General features: G+C 41.8%; 1 protein-coding gene across 1 annotated transcript in view; it reads left to right on the forward strand.

Moving 5' to 3' along the window:
* LOC138948463 (uncharacterized) overlaps positions 1 to 21,717 on the forward strand; it is an 86,246-nt gene that overhangs the window by 56,422 nt on the left and 8,107 nt on the right. The window contains exons 9-14 of the mRNA XM_070320017.1: positions 5,023 to 5,118; positions 5,722 to 5,772; positions 7,469 to 7,553; positions 8,260 to 8,319; positions 9,953 to 10,129; positions 11,499 to 11,637. Coding sequence (XP_070176118.1) covers positions 5,023 to 5,118; positions 5,722 to 5,772; positions 7,469 to 7,553; positions 8,260 to 8,319; positions 9,953 to 10,129; positions 11,499 to 11,637 — 608 coding nt within the window. The remainder of the gene's footprint in view (positions 1 to 5,022; positions 5,119 to 5,721; positions 5,773 to 7,468; positions 7,554 to 8,259; positions 8,320 to 9,952; positions 10,130 to 11,498; positions 11,638 to 21,717) is intronic.

Here is a 21,717-nt window from a genome sequence, read left to right on the forward strand (position 1 = left end):
TTTAACATCGAGGGGGAATCGAAACGAGGGTCGTGGTGTATGTGCGTGCGTGTGTGTGTGTGTGTGTGTCTGTGTGTGTGTGTAGAGCGATTCAGACTAAACTACTGGACCGATCTTTATGAAATTTGACATGAGAGTTCCTGGGTATGAAATCCCCGAACGTTTTTTTCATTTTTGTGATAAATGTCTTTGATAACGTCATATCCGGTTTTTCGTGAAAGTTGAGGCGGCACTGTCACGCCCTTATTTTTCAACCAAATTGGTTGAAATTTTGGTCAAGTAATCTTCGACGAAGCCCGGACTTCGGTATTGCATTTCAGCTTGGTGGCTTAAAAATTAATTAATGACTTTGGTCATTAAAAATCTGAAAATTGTAAAAAAAAATAAAAATTTATAAAACGCTCCAAATTTACGTTTATCTTATTCTCCATCATTTGCTGATTCCAAAAACATATAAATATGTTATATTCGGATTAAAAACAAGCTCTGAAAATTAAATATATAAAAATTATTATCAAAATTAAATTGTCCAAATCAATTTAAAAACACTTTCATCTTATTCCTTGTCGGTTCCTGATTCCAAAAACATATAGACATGATATGTTTGGATTAAAAACACGCTCAGAAAGTTAAAACAAAGAGAGGTACAGAAAAGCGTGCTATCCTTCTTAGCGCAACTACTACCCCGCTCTTCTTGTCAATTTCACTGCCTTTGCCATGAGCGGTGGACTGACGATACTACGAGTATACGGTCTTGCTGAAAAATGGCATTGCGTTCAGTTTCATTCTGTGAGTTCGACAGCTACTTGACTAAATATTGTATTTTCGCCTTACGCGACTTGTTTTTGGCTCACGTAAGTGTAGCCTATGCGATGGTAAACTTTGTCTGTCTGTGCGTGCGTGCGTGCGTATGTATGTATGTATGTGTGTATGTCTGTGGTAGAAACTTTAACATTTTTGGCTAAACACCGAAATACTCATTTCACGTGGTTAATTTTCAAGCACCATCTTCAAATTATTGAAGCAATGATCAACATTGTGTCGGCATGTGTGTAGTTAAAGCGTGTATCCAAAGAAAACGGGTGGTGGGGGGTTTTGAAGGGGTACAAGCAGTTGACTGATTTGTGTCGTGTTTGGCATGTAGACGGCAGGTCAGGTGTCAAGATCAGGTCAGGGGTCGCGCGAAGGATTGTGGTCCAGTTCTCACCTCGCCGATTCGCCGGGGAAGACGATTTCATGTTGTTCGGTTTCTAAGCTCCAGAAAAGTAAATAAAGAAGATACCAAAGGGAGATTTCCTACAATTTGATCTGCACAGCGTGTTTCCAATGTCCACGCGAGGAAGAGCTGTCGAAAGCGCGGCAGTCAGTGTCGATCTTGCAGCCGTATCCCGGTAAGTTCAGAGACAGATCTAGTGTCTCCCACTCTGATAACGTGTCACCTACTGTTAATCCGTTTTGTTTTAATTTCTTTTTATTTCAGCAGACACGGATGTCAAACACAGTGCTAGGCAGTCACCTCTAGTGAAATGAGTTGATCTAAAGTGCCTGTAATGTTTGGATGTCTTTGCTCGTGGTTCGATTTATGTGAATTTCAAGACTTGCAGTAGAGTCTCAAGTTAAGTTTACTCTGCCCGAAAAAAAACTGTCCACCATTTACTTGAACATGCAGATATAAGGAAACGGAATGAATCTGTTCTCAAAGTCAAAATGATCACGATTTTTTCCTCAGATTCAAAACATGCACTGTCATGGTTTTGTCTGTACAATTTAGTAAGTCTTAAGTACTTTGCAACAACTTCCTTGAACGTGAAAGACAGTTTTTGAATGCTAGATCTGTATCGCGTTTCATTCCAGACTCGATCCTCTCTTTGATTGTAGATCTACTGTTTGCTGTTTACGCACTATCATATGATTCGCTATGTAACGTTTGGTAAGCTTACCTTGCCACAGCTTTCTTGTCTTTGTTGGCATTTCTGGCTGTGTTGACCGTCAGAATTATTTTAAGAACCAGGCTGCTGCAGTCGACATGTTTCGCATATTGTAGGGTTACCATGCTGCATAGGTAAAGTGGCTTGTATAACCTGACTATTCTGTTTCAAAACACTGTTTATATTTGTGTAGGTTGTAGTCATCATAACTAATCGCATTTTGCCATTTGTTTCAGAAAGGAGGTTAACCTACAACAAGATCGACGCTATGTCAGATATATGCCTCAGCCACATGAAGACTTCCGAATTTGAGGGCCCCAAAGGGTTTAAAACCGTGATCGTGATTGGCGTTTTTTGACCTTTCTGTGACCGTGATTGCCGAAATTTCCATTTCTGTGATCGTGATGGGACTTTGCCCGTGATCCGTGATGACAAAAAAATCAAGTCTCGTGATCGTGATCGTCATTTGTTTTCGTGATCGTGATGGGCATTATTGCAAAGCATTTTATTTTCAACGTACATTTTTTCACAGCTGTATTACACTCTATGATCCTCTAGTCTATTCGGTAAGGAGCCAACCCCGATTGAAAGGGAAGCAACAACACATTCAGAAATATGATTTTGAGAGCGATTGCTTCCCTTTAAAAGAACCAATTACACACTGACAAAAAGAGATCCAATCAGAAGGCAAATTGCAAAAGTCTACCAAACTTCATCCAATGGAAGGGCTTCGTGCAAAAGTTTTGAGTGAAATTCGAATTCGAAGATCAAAAATGGCGTGCAGCGGTACTGTCATCGAACTTCTGTTATATTTTGTGGATTCAAGCCAGACCAAAGCAGGCGGCGAGAATGCCTTCCTTGGTGGAAAGGTCAGGCTACGGGTCGGTCTTTCTGAAGACGAAATACCAAGGTATGTTGATCTATGTTGCTCTATGACTGTTCTGAATGTAGGCAAAGATCTTGAAATTTGTTCAAGATCTTTGAGTTTGAGTGAGATCATTGACATTGTCGACATTGCCACGTCCGGCTGTCACTCGCTCAGTGTGACCTCGACTGGCTCGAGATCGAGTCTGCGTTTAGCCGAACCCGAAACTAGAAATGTGTTTTTCATCCCAGCAACGTGGACACGCTTGGCATAGATTCTAATTGTCGCTTCTTTGCATTAAGCTTGGATTTATTTTAGCGCCTGTAAACTTTAATATCAACAATGGGTTAAATTCAGAAACAATGGCGGGGAGACGCGCCAGTTTGGGTCACTTGATCCTCATGTCAAAGACGATCAAAGTCATGTTCGTTGGGGATTTTGTCAGCTGCAGGCATGCTACTTTTCCGGTAATTGCCGGAAATCCGATAAAGCCGTTTTCAAAATCCGGTAAAGTCAAATTTTTTCCGGTGAAGTTGAAAAATTTCCGCAAAAACGATCCGTGTGAATATCGCGCAACGCGACCGGGCGCCGGTCTCAATGAAGCCAGCGCACAGTAGTGTTGTTTTCACCAGTTTGGAGGTGTGTTGAATGGTGGTGGGGGGAGGCTAAAATGGGATTTTTAACAAGATCACAACACTATTACAACCCCTAAAATGATGCCCAGAATGCACCAGATTGCACAGATTTTAACCGTTTTTTGAAAAAAATTCCGGGGGGGCATGCCCCCGGACCCCCCTAGTTGGCTCGCCTGCTTCGCAGGCTCAGGCTTGTGGCTTCGCTACTGGTACTGCGCGCTTCTTTCAGGTAAAACCGTTTTTGGCCTGTAGCATTCCTGTTTTTTATTCAAGGCCATGGAACCAGGCGATGGTGTACCTCAAATTGTACGGCAAAGTTGAAAATAAAAAACCCATCACACATACATGTACTTTAATTTCAATCCACCCAATAGTTTTTGAGAAAATGGGTTTACAAGATTTAGCTCTGGAAATGTGAAATTGTGCAAGTATATATTCATGTGTGTGAGTGAGGGTGTGGGGGTTGAATGTGTATGAGTGTAGAGAGAGAGAGAGAGAGAGAGAGAGAGAGAGAGAGAGAGAGAGAGAGAGAAAACCCAATGAAAACAACATTCTTGTTACTGATTACAAATCATGATATGTATTTCTATGTGTGTATGAAAGAGAATTCAAAAAATAATTATAAAAAAGTGCAACAGTTGTCACTTTGTGTTGAATAAACAATAGATCCAGAGGAGCGAATTACTGTGTGGTTGTGTTTACTTTGACACGTGCTTTCTGTACATGCAACTTTTACCGTGACCGTGATTTGCCACTGGTGTTCGTGATCGTGAAAACAAAAATCAAGGTAACTGTGATCGTGAAAGCGAAAATTTCCCTTCCCGTGATCGTGATGATACCCCCCCTTTGGGGCCCTCGAATTTAGATCTACTCGGCATGGTGACAAGTCTTGATGAAAAGTATAGGACTGAGGACAGCAGTGGAAAAAGTGCCCACATGGCAGGTACCTAACCTATTACCCTAGTCATTTTATCTGTTTGCCTTCTTTTGAAAATTATACATGGCAGTTGATATGATGCGTTAGTTTTAACTGTGTGTGTGTGTGTGCGTGTGTATGTGTGTGTGTGTGTGTGTGTGTTTGTGTGTGTGTGTTACGGAGTGAGTGAGTTTGTGTTATGTTACTGTTTGTTGATTTCTTACGGGAGCCTTGAAGGCTTCGCCTCTTGTTTAATTTGTTGTTGTCTTTTCGTTATTTACATGTAATTCTCACGATACTGTCCTTCTAAATCGGAAAAGTGTAAGAGTCGGCGGGAAGAAAAAGTTTGATGACAGGGGTTTTTTTTTAAGTGAAGAAAAATGACGAGGATAGCGGTTTGAGAATATAACTCACAGTGCAAATGGGTGATGGTGATGACGACGATGATGATGATGGTGGTGGTGATGATCATGATCATGATCATGATGATGATGATGATGATGATGATGATGATGATGATGATGATGATGATGATGATGATGATGATGATGCTGCTGCTGCTGATGATGATGATGATGATGATGATGATGATGATGATGATGATGACGAAAACGACGACGACGAGGACGACGACCAATTTTGAAAGAAACGACGATAAAAATGTTGTGGATTTTACAGGCACATACAGCTGGATTCGTGGTGGTACCCGAAGGACAAGCTGGGTGCCGTGACAACGTGGGAGGCAAACGCCGCAATCTTCCCCCATGGGCTTAGGTATACAGTTTCAACAACATTTTCATTTCATTTTATTTACTTTACTTTATTATCCAAATGCTGGGAATTTCAGGTCGCTTCCTCCGTAAGGGAAAACTAGCAGCAAAAAGAGTCGCGCTACCCAGGTATGTGTGTGTACAGGTGTAATAGTCACCTGCGCTTAGGAATCTCAAGATGGCGAGACATTGTTGTTGTTGTTGTTGTTGTTGTTGTTGTTGTTGTTGTTGTTGTTGTTGTGCTACCCAGGTATGTGCGTCTACAGGTGTAATACTCACCTGCGCTTAGGAATCTCAAGATGGCGAGACATTGTTGTTGTTGTTGTTGTTGTTGTTGTTGTTGTTGTTGTTGTTGTTGTTGTTGTTGTTCTTCTTCTTCTTCTTCTTCTTCTTCTTCTTCTTCTTCTTCTTTTTCTTCTTCTTCTTCTTCTTCTTCTTCTTCTTCTTCTTCTTCTTCTTCTTCTTCTTCTTCTTCTTGTATCATCGATTACATTTTCATGAAAGCAAAAAAGAAACGAGGTTACAATCACAGATTATTGATCTTGGTACATTTGGATACACATTGTTATTTTGTTCCATTCATTTTGTTCCAATTATTTTGTTCCAGAAATCTATCTGCTACTCTACAGTTACCAATCGCAGCTCATAACCGTTACTGGTAAGTGGTGACATTTTTTAACAGGTTGTATTTTAGTTTTTACATAAAGCATTTTCAATATGTTGATGCTGGTTGTTGCAAAAGAAATGTTGGCCGATATTATTTTATATTAATTAATATGGTGATACAATTTTATGATGTAAACGGTTATATTGATGTATGCTGAATCACGGTTGACAGGCAGATGCGTTATTTAAGACAATTTCTCATTTTAATTAACAATAACGTTGTTTTTGTCATTAAATAGAGACTATGAACTTCAGTGTGTTTCTGCAAGATGCGCACAGATAGTGATTCGACTTTTTTTAATGCCGTAATGAAATCATATTCAGAAGTTACACATCACATGAGAATAAACCCGCGCTTGAAAAGCTATGACTAGGTTAAAGGCATATGAACGCGCTCCCGTGTTTACAAAGTGTAGTTTGCCCATAATCGATGTCAAATGCATCATAAGGCCATATAATGACGATATGTCGCAATGCGCGGACCATATACATGCATTACAGCTTGTTCTAGCCTCTGAAAAAGTGAGGATGTCAACAAAGACGCGGAGTTATTTCCCTTGCGTCAACGCTACCTCTGTTGGCAAATCTATAAATAGGACGATCCAGATCAAAATGAAAATTAACATATCTCAACATTGAAGGGGTCCTAGACCACAATATTTTGCAGGGAACTTAATTTAGCATGTCTCCAGCTGTTGGTAAAGCAATTAGCGTGTATATTCATCGAGTTAATATGCCTTTAAAGGGATGGCGTTTTTCAAGCAATGGCCATGCCTTCTTTATTCACACTGGTGATTGAGGGAAGTTACAATACTTTTCCAACACCATGTTCCAATGGCCATGCCTTCTTTATTCACACTGGTGATTGAGGGAAGTTACAATACTTGTCCAACACCATGTTCCAATGGCCATGCCTTCTTTATTCACACTGGTGATTGAGTGAAGTTACAATACTTGTCCAACACCATGTTCCAATGGCCATGCCTTCTTTATTCACACTGGTGATTGAGGGAAGTTACAATACTTGTCCAACACCGTGTTCCAATGGCCGTGCCTTCTTTATTCACACTGGTGATTGAGGGAAGTTACAATACTTGTCCAACACCGTGTTCCAATGGCCATGCCTTCTTTATTCACACTGGTGATTGAGGGAAGTTACAATACTTGTCCAACACCGTGTTCCAATGGCCATGCCTTCTTTATTCACACTGGTGATTGAGGGAAGTTACAATACTTGTCCAACACCGTGTTCCAAGGGCCATGCCTTCTTTATTCACACTGGTGATTGAGTGAAGTTACAATACTTGTCCAACATCATGTTCCGATGGCCAGCCATGCCTTCTTTATTCACACTGGTGATTGAGTGAAGTTACAATACTTGTCCAACACCATGTTCCAATGGCCATGCCTTCTTTATTCACACTGGTGATTGAGGGAAGTTACAATACTTGTCCAACACCATGTTCCAATGGCCATGCCTTCTTTATTCACACTGGTGATTGAGGGAAGTTACAATACTTGTCCAACACCGTGTTCCAATGGCCATGCCTTCTTTATTCACACTGGTGATTTAGTGAAGTTACAATACTTGTCCAACACCAGTGTGAATAAAGAAGGCATGGCCATTGGAACATGGTGTTAGAAAAGTATTGTAACTTCACTCAATTGACATTGTATCTGTCTGGTAGGTCAGTCAACACAACGTACGCTAAGCAGAACGGTGGTCACTTTGACTTCTTCATCGGGCGGCAGTTTTCTCTACCCACCAGCCAGGTATGTGCATATCAGAATAATTATTGTTACTTGCTCTTTTCTGTGCACAGCAATGTTTTAATATATTGACCAAGCTCAAACAGTATTGTTAGTTTCCTTTTAATCGTTTTAACAAGCAGTCGAGGTCCTATTTCAACGACAGAGATTGTGTTCATACTGGACGTTATGTCAGACGAGAAAAAGAACGAATTTCATTGATGAAGGTTATGTTCTGCTACCGGAAGTATTCCAAAGTCGTTGGAGTTGTTGTTGTGGTGGTTGCATGTTTCGCTTTCGATTTGTATGTTGCTTACTTTGTTATTTTGTTGTTTATGTTTATTTGCTTGTTTGCTTACTTGTCGATTGTTTGCTGGTTCGTTCGTTTACTTTGTTTATTTGTCATGTTGCTTTACTTGTTTATAATTTATTAGACATTTGTATTTGAAGTAAGGACCGGTTGTAAGAAAAGGCGTCGCCTTAAACCTCTATCCTTGAAAAATAAATTTCCATCATTATCATCATCTCTCTCTCTCTCTCTCTCTCTCTCTCTCTCTCTCTCTCTCTCTCTCTCTCTCTCTCTCTCTCTCTCTCTTCTCTCTCTCTCTCTCTCTCTCTCTCTCTCTCTCTCTCTCTCTCTCTCTCTCTCTCTCTCTCTCTCTCTCTCTCTCTCTTCTACAGCATTCAAACTTTTATAACTTCTGAATTCTTATCGTCTTTTTCTGCACAGGCTTTCTGGGACTGGCTTTTTAAAAAGTCAGCCGAGTGGGGCCTCGTTCTATACGAACAGGTAACGTACTTACGATTTCACTTATTCACAGGTGCGAATGCACGCATGCACAGACAAACACATGTACGCATACTCGCTCGCACATAACACACAAAAACATAGATAGACTCGGACACGCGTACGTACACACATAAAAACACACACACACACACACACACACACACACACACACACACACACACATACACAAACACACACACACACACACACACACACACAAACACACACACACAAACACACACACACACACACACACACACACACACACACACACACACACACACACACACACAAACACTAATACACGCATGTCGGTGAATAATCTGTTTTAAAATATCATGTTTGTGTCGAAAGAAACTTAATATATATGTAGCTCGTCTGTCTTGTCCTAGCCCTGTTTTCTTTGTTGTTTTCCCTATTTCAAAGATGTTCTTTGTGAAAACGATGTCGTTTATATTCTTGCATGTATTTGAATACATTACATTGGGTTCACGTTTATTGTTATTAAACTTAAAATTGAAAGCCAGTGTACGTGATATCTTTCTTGAGGTTCTTCATCTATGTTTGTTTGCTTTCTTTTCTTTCTGCCTCAATTCATCTACATATTATTTTGGTAATTTTTGTGTTACTTTCTTTTATATTCTTTCTGTTTGTCTTTCTTGTCGTCATCTCTCTCTCTCTTTTCTCTCTCTCTTTCTTTCTCTCTCTCTCTCTCTCTCTCTCTCTCTCTCTCTCTCTCTCTCTCTCTCTCTCTCTCTCTTTCTGTAACCATGAAACACCTTCATACATCCAAGACCTGTTTGAGCGTCCTCCTGGTAGAGCGAGGCTTTTGAATTATACGCTACCGCTCCCACGCATTGATTTGTATAAATCTAGTTTATCCTACTGGGGATCGCTTGTGTGGAATATACTTCCAATGTACTGTAAAACATGTCAAACCCTTTCATCTTTTAAAAAAAATGTTCGAAAATATCTTTGTCAAAAATAATTCTCTCCCTACGCTTTAAAATCATAACTGTTACTGCATAACATCTTAATCATCATTTTAATAATCAATGAACCACGTTATTATAACTAGTGTTTTGTTACTTTTAACCTGATTACAAATTCTTAGTTAATTAGTTATTCGTTTGGCTGTTCAATACATGTTATATAAATATATAATTGTAATGTATAATGTCATGTATGTCTAAAAGGGACAGGTTGGAAGATTAGGCATTGCCTAAAACCTTTATCCCTTTGTATTAAAGTTTTGAATCTGAATCTGAATCTCTTTCTTTCTCTCTCTCCTTCTCCTTCCCCCTACGTATTATCATTAGATTAGTCCCTCTCATGGGCGAGGGCTGGCCTGGATTAAAAAAAAGCACCTTTTCTTTTGCCATTACCCGCTTTTATGCAATTTGTCTTTGTCTGTCTTTGTCTTTGTCCCCCTCTCTCTTTCCCTACGTCCCTCTCTCTCTCTCTCTCTCTCTCTCTCTCTCTCTCTCTCTCTCTCTCTCTCTCTCTCTCTCTCTCCCTCTCTCTCTTTCTCTCTCTCTCCCACCCTCTCTCTTCTATCTCTCACACTCTCTCGTACTGTAAATGTTTTATTTCTTTTTAGTTTCATATCTCATTTTACACTTTTTTACCCCAGGACTGGCTGAACGTCCAAACTCTGAAAACAGAGCTATTGCAGACGAACATCACGGCGGGCGCTGATTGGCTGGACAGCATGGCTCGTGCTGCACGTTACAACAACATGACGATACAGTACTGCATGGCACAGTCGAGACACGCGCTGCACAGTCTAAGATGGCCTGAGGTCACACAGGTATGACCTACTTTCCCGCCTAGTGGTAGTCACATAGAACTCTACCTCAGAATCGTATAAATCTAGACTGAGACACTTATTTTTTATACAATGCGATAGCCGCAGTAGGTGACGTCACAGAGGTGGGGAGGAGGAGGAAGGGGTTAAGATTTGATGGGAGAAGGGGGGGGGGGAGGGGGGTCAGTATGGCACGAGCAGAACGCTATCAACAACATGACGATACAGTACTGCATGGCGCAGTCCCGACAGGCTGCACAGACTGCGCTGGCCTGAGATCACACAGGTATGTGTCTAAACGGCAGATCTGATATCATGTAAACTTTGACGCCAGTACCATAGCTCCTTCTTGATGTTTTTAACCAAGGGTTTGACCCTATTTGGTTGTTAGGACCACATTGTCCAGCATCACTAAATCCGGCTGGGACCACGATCTTTGTCCCTAGTCCTCAGACACATTTCTGCAAGTGGATGTGAAGATCTAAACCCATGAAGACTCCAGAATGTATTATCCAAAATCTAATTGGTTTCATCTACGATGACGTAAAACGTAATGGGAGTACACACAGGATGTCGTGCATCTCATCTTCCTAAATGTGCATCAGATAGCACATTGAAGTTTACGAATGCAGCTCAGATCCTTCCTGCCAAACTGACAAAGGAAATTCCACCACTCTATCGTGGGAAGTGCAGCAAGGGATATAGCTCAGTTGGTAGCGCGCTGGATTTGTATTCAGTTGGCCGCTGTCAGCGCGAGTTCGATCCCAGGTTCGGCGGAAATTTATTTCACAGAGTCAACTTTGTGTGCAGACTCTCTTCGGTGTCCGAACCACCCCCCGTGTATACTACATTGGGTGTGCACGTTAAAGATCCCACGATTGACAAAAGGGTCTTTCCTGGCAAAATTGCTTAGGCACAGTTAATAATTGTCTACCATACCCGTGTGACTTGGAATAAGGCCGTGAAAGGTAAATATGCGCCGACATGGCTGCAATCTACTGGCCGTATAAAAATTTCATCTCACACGGCATCACTGCAGAGCGCCTAGAACTGTACCCACGGAATATGCGCGATATAAGCCTCATTGATTGATTGATTGATTGACAATCGGTGCATTGCTGCTTTCTTTGTACAGTCAGAATACACTGCTAGTTAAAATAATGTCAGACGTGTGAACAGATGGCTTAAAGACACACGACACCGATAAACAATCCACTCGAGTTCACGGATGTTTTCCCTGTTGTATATGTCAAGTCTGTGAAGACAAATGTTGCTTTTCTTTTTGCAGTCAGAAAACTCTGCCTATAATGAACGACCATCGTTAACATTATGTCACATTTGTTCATGCATGAAGGACTCTTGTTCTTTGCAGGCCCGTGTGACCGACGACTACCAGCTCTACAAGTTCAACTGGAAGATCGGCGTGACGTCACATTTGGCTGCCGCCCTGGGTCTGGCACCGTCCAAAGACACCTTCTGGACTACCAGTGTGCAGCCTGGAAACATCTTCAGTATGTGATGGCTATTCTCTTTCTCGTGTATGTGTGTGGGGGGGGGGGCGGGGGTGTATGGTTGTGGGGTGGGTGGGTGGGGGCGGTGTGTGTGTGTGTGTGTGTCTGTGTGTGTGTGTGTTCGTGTGTGTATGTGTGTGTATGTGTGTATGTGTGTATGTTCGCGCGTGTGTGTGCGTGTGTGTGTGTGTGTGTGTGTGTGCGTGTGTGTGTGTGTGTGTGTGTGGGTGTGTGTGTGTGTGTGTGTGTGCGTGTTTGTGCATGTGCGTGTGTGTGTGTGTGTGGGTGTGTGTGTGGAGGGGTCCCGCGCAGCACTAAAACAGAAAAGAGCGGGTCTCGGGACGCACTACATGTACGTTATCATGCGTACCATCAGTACTGTTTCCAAAACCGCTCGGCCAGATCTGTACCTATGCAAGTTCAAGGAGGTAATCCTACCCATATGACCATAATGTTTTTGTAAAGGGCTCAGAGTTTCAAAAAGTCGGTATTTACGGTAACATATGAGCGCTCCAGGTGGGTATGTGTGGGCGAGGAATGTGACTTCCAAAAGCAACAGCAACCTGGTGTTAGGACCCTCTATTGTTCCACCCCCACAACATTTAAGTTGGGGGCCCAGAGACCCTCTGGGTTGAGCGTCCGTTGGGAGCCCTGCATATTTCGCCTCATTGATAACCTGTGCTTCCACGCCTACTGAAAACGTTCAGTAAGGGTCTGTAATGTTTCGCTACTGTTTCTTAAACTTAAAATCCCGCAGGTGCACGTGAGCATTGTGGTAGAAACTTAAATTGTGCCTGAGTTTGACCGACAGGTCTATGAACCTTTTGACCTGCAAACGGTTAGTAAAACGCGACTTCACGCGTAATGGAAACCCTTACTAAGTGTCTTTTTTTTTCTTTTTCTTTTTCTCTTTTGTCTTTTGTTTTGTGTACTTTTGTTTTTGTTATCACACCCTGGGGTAAGCGATAGTCTTGAAACTGGAACCTGTGGAACTGTGTTAGTTTTCAGGAACGTGAGGGTATCAGGCTGACTAGTTTAAGTTTAACGTCCTCACAGGAACAAGAGCCTATTGGGGACATGAGGTGTTTATATGCTAAAATGGGTGTCAGGAAAATGTTCAGTCTCTTTATAGCAAATGAGTTGTGTCACCGAAAGTTAAACAAACGCCGTTGCGTCTGTACTATTTTGATAATTCTGTTCAACCTTTATCCCCTGGGATGAGCAATCATTCTGTACATAGAACAGTGAAAATATAATCTGTTTCAGCAAGGTTAGGAAATCAACGACCATTAAGACCAGGGGAAAACAATAAAGGAGTTGACTTCAAACGTTCAAGAAAGCCCGAACTGTATATGGTATAAAACTATGTGGTTGTAATGTTTGATACGGTTGAATCAGCTTCTATTCCCAAAAGGAACGCGATAGTGTTGACATTTAGGGAGAAAAAGTTAAGATGTCAACGAATTGTTTGGCCTGAAACCCCCAAAGACGTCGTATTTTCAAAAGTCCTGATGTACGCGATATTGTCGGGATCAGAAAAATTAAGATGTTTACAACCCTTTCGGCCTGAAAACAATGCTTGAATAGACGAATTCAGAAAATAACTCTAACGGGTTTGAATGGGTTTTGAAGAGTGAATACCCTTGGTTTTACAGGGACAAACATTGGAGGGGCCAATCACAAGCGAGGGGTGTGTCTAAAACACGTGGACCGGAGCACGTGAGAATGTATTTGACTGTGAAAAAGTAAGGGTATTCACTCTTTCACACCCCGTACAACCCTAATCAAAGTTATTTCCGAACATTGTCTATTTTAACACTAAGGCCAAAAAAAATAGTCTGTTTACGGTAACCCGACCGACCCTATTTTTTTCGCGCGACCCTAGACTTTTTTTTGGCATTGGGGAAAAAAATCTCGACCTACCGACCCTATTTTTTTGGCCTATGTTATCGTAAACAGACCTCTTTTTTTTGGCCTAAACGTCATATAACCCCCGAATGTTCCCCTACTCTTGTCACCCTTGGTTTGATGGCTTGAATTCCCTCAGGTCTGCGATGGTGTCAAAGCAAACAAATCACAACTGAGCTCGTAATCAGAAAGGGTCAAATGTCAATGAACTTGTTGGACTGAAACCCGTAATTGAATTTGTAACCATAAACGTCTAATGTTTCTATACTGTGTGTTGCTCTTGGCGGTTGTTGTTGTTTTTTTTGGTTTTTTTTATATATATAAAAACACATGAACATAACATAGAGCATCCACAAGGTTTATGAACAGAAAATAAGACTGACTAATCATGGGCTTCACATACATACACACACATGGACAATATGGTGGGTTGGGTTAAGAGAGGGGGGGGGCGGGGTAGATGGGTGGGGACGGTGGTCACATTTTGGAATATACTGATTTATTACCAATTCAGTGCCCCATATGGCTTTTTGACCAATCAGGACGGATTCTAGGTGACCCTCTAAATGTTATAACGTTCAGGCAGGGACCCTTTTTGTATATCACGCTAAAAATTAACAAGACAAAGTAAAAATGTAATTCAACAATATCAGCGTGATTTATTCTAAAGAATGACACTTCAAATGCTGTCAGGTAATACTCTCTTTATCTAAAAAAAAAATTCCGAAAAGCGAGTTTTGTCGGTGGGTGCGTAACGGAACAGCAAGGCACCGCCCATTGTCTGAGTGTGCAATGCCGACCGCTCACTTGAAATCTAAATGATCAAAGTTGGGAAAATCAAGTGAAATTGCGCCACTCGCTTTAAAAATTACATCAAATGTATCTTTACGTCATTTCCCATCCGTCTGGAGTCGGTTCTAAATCTGTCGCTCTCTGTTCAACGAGAAAAAGCGAAGCAACCGAAACGCATGTTCAACATGGTTTATCTTGTGAGATTGTTGTGTGTCAAAGGCATTTGACCTGTGAATATTCATCACGTCAGGTGTGTTACTCTGATTGGCTGACTCAGGTCACGAGAATTGTTTGACTGACAGGCATAATCAGGTAGAAGCGCTCACGTTCCCATTGCGGCTGTTCTGTCAAATTCGCGGGGTTGCTTCGAAATTTCTTTTGGTCGAATTAAACGGTAATAAAACCGTTATTTCTAATATGCTGACTGTTCGCAAATGATAACAGACATGTCTCACAAACGATATCAGCATTCGCCTAAAAGGCTCATGCTTGATATCTTTTTTCTCGACATGTCTTGTTATCATTTGCTAACAGTCAGCATATGTGACCCTCCACCACGGAATGAGTCGCATGTCACCTTTGCATGATTTTCATATTTTTACATTTTCACAAAGAGTTTTTTATGCTCTATCCAGTGGTGAAACCCGTTTTAGAAAAGAGCGAAAACTAGTTATAAGCCTGTGACTAAGGTGACCCTCACACTGTTACCAGACACTCCCCGGACTTTATATTAAGCCTAGCACAAAACCGCGCGAGGTGACATGCGACTCATTTCGTGGTGGAGGGTGACATATTAGAAATAACTCATAATAGTGGCAGCATGTAGTCCCAATATATCCATCGGGTACAAATATAGGCGTACTCGTACTGTATAATCTGGTTTGTGAATAAATGGAATAGGAAAATCACTTTCAAAATCTTCATAGGGTGTCAATAAGAATCTTCCTACGCATCAATGAAAAAAAGAGTTTATATGGACACCAATCTTGTGAAAATGTACCATAATTGGTTGGCTTGGATATCCCTAGGACTGTGATACGGTCAATACGAGATCGACCTTTGTGAGTTCAATTTCACAACGATACAGGGGTCAACGAACTTTCCAGCCTAGAAATAAATTGTGACCCCAGAAGTTGGAGAATTTCCATTGTGTCTGAACGTTTTGGTGCTTTTTTTTTCTCGAGGCAATGATGTGTGATAGTGTCAAACTAGAGCTTCGGAACTGGGTTCGATTGTGTAAAGGTTCAGATATCATTGAACTTTCCGGGCTGTAAACCGTATAAATTGTAATCCAAAACGTCATATAAAACGTCTCTGTGCTGAAATTGTACCCTTGTTTTGTTGGCTTGAATTCCCTTAGGAATGCAATAGAGTCCAATCAAGAGTTCAATTTGAAAGATTAAAGTGTCAACGAACTCGTAAGCCTCACATTCATACAAAGCCGGGCTTTGCCGTGAGGGCGTAAAACTTACATTGTCTCTCTTCTAAGCCTCACCGCAGCACATAAATTCTGAACCCGGAAGTTAGGCAAAACTCCTCGATGCCTCTACTAAATGTATTGTGGTACAGATGTGCTTGTGATGTAACTTATGCCATAGATTCGAAACCAGAAGTACGGACCTGAAGTTGATTTTATAAAAGTTAAAGGTAACTGTCCAGGCTTTTACATGAAATAAAATTATCTTTTCGAGCCGGAGTGACTGACTGACTATTATGGTTTAACGTCCTCTTAGACTAGTTAGTCTTTATTGGGACAGGTATTGGTAATACGCTGAAGATATGGTGTGATACTTTGACTCGAACAAGCCCGCTGTGGCTGTCTTCTTCGACACACCAGCATTGGGTTTGTCTCGTCAAAGTATCGAAATACGATCATGCTAATCAGAGACGCGAGATGATGCATGCGTGTCTTCGTGTTTTCCAAACCATGACACTTTCGCTGTGAACTTGGGATCTTTTTCGTGCGCATGTGTGCACACGGGGGTGTTCGGACACCGAGGAGAGTTTGCACAAAGTTGGCTCCGAGAAATAAATCTCTCGCCGAACGTGGGGATCGAACCCACGCTGATAGCGACCAACTGGCTACAAAGCCAGCGCGCTACCAACTGAGCTACGTCTCCGCCCGGAGTGGCTTAGTGGTAAGAGTGCTTGTCTCCCATGCATAGCGATCGAGGATTGACCCCCACAAATACAAAAACACGGGGGTGGTTTTCGAGCAAGATTCGGAGTAACACCCGGGAACATGCCCATAATAATGGTTTCACCGTGAGGGCAAAAAACAATATCATCATCATCAAGAAAATTCCCACTCACCCCATCATGCAGTCAAGGTGTTAATGGGCGGTTCTGGTGAGGTTATGCCCCCTCTTTCTTTCGGCTGGTAACTGGCGCCACCTCGCGGCAAGATCACACGAGAAAGGAAAAAAAATTGCATTGGTCCCAAATAGCATATCGGTTTGGTAACAGTTCGTGTGTAAGTCGTGTATTTTATACGGTAAACAGACAATGGTCGGTTCTGGTGAGGTTATGCCCCTTCTTTCTTTCGGCTGGTAACTGGCGCAACCTCGCGGCAAGATCACAGGAGTTGTGTCGCGTCATCACCCCAGAAGCGCTCATTGCTTGTGGTGTGTGACCAAGTATAGGGAAGCATAGTCTTATCCCTTGAAAACGCTTGAGATGCCGAGTGGAATCGTTTACACGGGAAGGGCTGTGCCCTTAAGATATCAACGAACTTTCGACGACCACAAACGCCCTGGATGAGAAATAAACAACAAGATCGTGTTTGATACTTCTGTTTTCGTTTTTTATTTCCCTGGGGTGTCCGATACTGTCTAAACTGGTACATGTCACTCCGACGCATGAAAACACGCGGTCGCAATTTGGTATAGTTGACTGTTTGACTCGGTGTTTCAATTCACTTTTCCTGACAACATACTGGTTTGGTTTGCCCGTTAGAGATACTCCCTTGTGTCTGCCTTTCTCTCCTGCCTTTGCGGTGCGTTTTTCAAACTGTTGATATCTGCTGTTTTCGTTGAGAGGGAGTCAGAAAGGTCAGATATGGGGGATGTGTATGCGTGGGAGAAGGGGGGAGGGGTGAACAAGAGAGGGGCAAAGGAACAGGGAAAATGTCTTTGTGCGTTTGTCGGTGTCTGAGAGTGGATTGGAGATGGGTTGTAAGAGAGAGAGAGAGAGAGAGAGAGAGAGAGAGAGAGAGAGAGAGAGAGAGAGAGAGAGAGAGAGATTGAGGCAAATCACATACAGAAAGAAAGGCATACAACACGAAAGAAAGAAAGAAAGAAGAAGAAAAAATATATTAAAAAAATACAGAGATAGTATAAAGCCACAAAAATAAGAGAAACCTGAGAGATAGGAACTTGGAATAAAAATAAAAACCTGAAAAGACTAAATAAGCCAGGCGTACCTGAAAACGGAAAATGTTAAACTCACAAGTTTAGCCACGGTTAAATGTAGTAGTACGTGATCTAACAACTCTGAAAATGTACCTCTTCACCGTTCGCACTTCACCGACAGCAAGAAAACAGTTTTAAATACAAGTGCTGAAACGAATCCTACAGACTGCCTTAACACTATTCATCAATTCATGCTCAAGGCGATACGTATCGGAATGAGTTGTGGCTTAGCAATGATGATATACAGATAGAAGAAACTAGCATCTCCATTCAGACATTCTCCCTTCCACCCCCTCTCTCCGTCGCCGGTGTATAAACTCCTATATTGACAGCGTGGGCAGACAAGGTCGTGACCACGTGACCACACTACACCAATCATCTTTCGCGCGTTGATGTATGGCGGTACAATCGGGTCACAACGCCGTAAATTACAATTAACACAAGGAGAAAGTTTCAGCAAGTGTAGTTTTTGCGTTGTTTGTGCTAGATGATATTTTGCGTGAATTTTGTGGAGCCTGTCAATGAGGAAAAAATGTCGTCTGCTAGATTTATTGGATGTTATCAACTGCTGATCTGGGTGATGCGTTCATTTGAAACTGTCAACTAATTTTATCTTAAAGTTTACACCAGGTCAAAAATATTGATTCTCTCCTTTTCTGGAGTCCTCTGGCATATATTTATAGTTTGAATGCATCTTCTCTTTGTCATAGTTCTCAAGCCGAGGACAAAAAATAGAGACAATTTATTGAGCTGGTCGTGGTAATGGTGGTGGTGGTGTTGTAGTGGTAGTTGTTCTTATTCTGGTTCTTGTTCTTGTTGTTCGTTCTTGTTGTTGTTTGTTCTTGTTCTTTTTCTTGTTTGTTCTTTTTCGTGTTCGTGTTTCTCAAGAAGATATCTGAAGGGCTGTGGACTAGATGACAACGAAATACACTGAATCAATCCATTTTGTTACTGCTGATTCTCTTAGCAAGACGACCGGGGGGGGGAGGGGGAGGGGGGCAGTGGAGAGGTTGTTGTTACCTTTGGTCCAGTTCCAAATGACTGTTTAAATTGGCAGTTTGTTGATACACGTCGATGGGAGGGATGGGGGTGTGGCTAGCTCTGTTTTATGGGATGCTGGTGCCCCACTGAAATAAGATCCCAGACGGGCATAGATTTGCTGATCTATAGTATGGGAGTCTTCTCTCCTTCTGCTGCTGGTCTTGAAAGAGTCAAACCATATTTCTTGTCATTGGTGTCCATTTTTCTGTCTGTATTCGTATCATATGAGTGCACCACTGATAACGTTACGTTCCGTAGATGTAAACTTAATGTTCCCCCGTCCCGATTCCTCGATTCGGGTTATAGTGCTGATCTTTCAACCTGCAGCTAGTAAAGCATCCATTGGTCTAAGTGGCAAAACTTCTGTCGTAACTCTTCTCCCTGAGTATTTCTGACTCTCTCGACCTGCAGATGATAAGGCATTTATGTGTCTGAATGGCAAACCTTTTTATATTTAGTCAAGTTTTGACTAAATATTTTAACATCGAGGGGGAATCGAAACGAGGGTCGTGGTGTATGTGCGTGTGTCTGTGTGTGTGTGTGTGTGTGTAGAGCGATTCAGACTAAACTACTGGACCGATCTTTATGAAATTTGACATGAGAGTTCCTGGGTATGAAATCCCCGAATGTTTTTTTCATTTTTTTGATAAATGTCTTTGATGACGTCATATCCGGCTTTTCGTGAAAGTTGAGGCGGCACTGTCACGCCCTCATTTTTCAACCAAATTGGTTGAAATTTTGGTCAAGTAATCTTCGACGAAGCCCGGGGTTCGGTATTGCATTTCAGCTTGGTGGCTTAAAAATTAATTAATGACTTTGGTCATTAAAAATCTGAAAATTGTAAAAAAAAATAAAAATTTATAAAACGATCCAAATTTACGTTTATCTTATTTTCCATCATTTGCTGATTCCAAAAACATATAAATATGTTATATTCGGATTAAAAACAAGCTCTGAAAATTAAATATATAAAAATTATTATCAAAATTAAATTGTCCAAATCAATTTAAAAACACTTTCATCTTATTCCTTGTCGGTTCCTGATTCCAAAAACATATAGATATGATATGTTTGGATTAAAAACACGCTCAGAAAGTTAAAACAAAGAGAGGTACAGAAAAGCGTGCTATCCTTCTTAGCGCAACTACTACCCCGCTCTTCTTGTCAATTTCACTGCCTTTGCCATGAGCGGTGGCCTGACGATGCTACGAGTAAAATGGCATTGCGTTTCATTCTGTGAGTTCGACAGCTATTTGACTAAATATTGTATTTTCGCCTTACGCGACTTGTTTTTTCTTCCGCGACACTTTTCTGTCTTTCTCTGTCTCTGTCTCTCTGTCTCTCTTTGTCTCTCTCTCTCTCTGTCTCTCTGTCGCTCTGTCTCTCTGTCTCTCTGTCTCTCTCTCTCTCTCTCTCTCTCTCTCTCTCTCTCTCTCTCTCTCTCTCTCTCTCTCTCTCTCTCTCTCTCTCTCTCTCTCGCTGAATACAGAAGATCCTTCAAGCTCTTTACTTTCAAACACAATCGTTGAAGCAGCTCGTGTTATGATGTTAGATGTTTGGGGAAAATATCAAAAACTCCCCACGACCAATTTAATCAAACGGAGAACACGTGTTGTTACAAACACGACCAGTTGTAACTCTACCGGTCCAAAGCGAAAAAGGTTTTCATTCATAACATGCAAGCAATTTCGCGCAAATCAATATTTTCTTACAGCTTTTGGTTTTAAAAGCACGCAGAATGTGAACTCAAGATTTAGCAAAGATTTCGAACATAGGAAAATGCTCAATATTGTTCAAAACACTGGCATGTTTTGCATGTTTGGGGCTATGTCTTTGATTGTGTTCCAAGGAACTCAAAAAGTAGTTTATATCGACATTTCGCCGGCGATATTGCTTGGGATGATACTCTCGTTTCAAATTGATGAAATGTAAGCAGATATTGCTTTGTCTGTAAAAGGGATGGACTTCGTATGGTCGAGAGTTGCTCATTATTTGGTCCTGTTGAGAAAAGAGGTTAAGTTCTTTTTTTCGCCTGTGTGTGTGTGAGAGAGTGTGTGTATGCGTGTGTGTGTGTGTGTGTGTGTGTGTGTGTGTGTGTGTGTGTCTGTCTGTCTGTCTGTCTGTCTGTCTGTCTGTCTGCATGTATGTATGTATGTATGTACGTACATGTATGTATGTATGTATGTATGTATGTATGTATGTGTGTGTGTGGTGGGGGGGTGTCTCTGTGATTAAAAAACAAGCCTGCCTAACAATTTAAAAGAATAACCGCAGCTCTGTATTTATGTGTTATTCCAACCTTAATGGTTACAGGGAATTTCCGTCGACGTTCACGTGCACTTGCTCACAAACACCTAGACTACCTCTGAATCTTTCTGGTAAATGATCTCGTAATCAGGCAACTACATTCGAGGGGGGGGGGGGGGGTCCGCTGCGTTGTGCTAGAATGTATTTATTATCTTGCTGGCCTGCCATAAGTCTGAAACACACACACACACACACACACACACACACACACACACACACACACACACACACACACACACACACAATCTTCACCCCCATCCTCCCACCTACCCACAGACAAAGCCAGACCCACAAAAAAATCGACGAGGGAGTCTGTCAGACGAAACCCCGACTTTTTCTTGGTGTCACGTGCATTTCATGGAGAAATGAGGTCAGACTGTCATCAGATACACAGACCGTCCATTAGACCGCCGCCATGACAGCGAGACACAACTCTATTAGCCTCACGTCCCCCATCAAGGATTCCTTGATAGCTGATGATATACTCCGATATCCGCGCTGATAATTATAATGGACGTACATTTCCATTTATATATCCCCCTCGGCGTCATTGTCAGCTGAATCTTTTTCAGCTACGTCACTGTGATCGGTTCTGACGCTAGCTGCGTCTGATGTCACGATT

The sequence above is a fragment of the Littorina saxatilis genome, linkage group LG15 (genome assembly GCF_037325665.1).
Source record: "Littorina saxatilis isolate snail1 linkage group LG15, US_GU_Lsax_2.0, whole genome shotgun sequence".
Taxonomy (NCBI): domain Eukaryota; kingdom Metazoa; phylum Mollusca; class Gastropoda; order Littorinimorpha; family Littorinidae; genus Littorina; species Littorina saxatilis.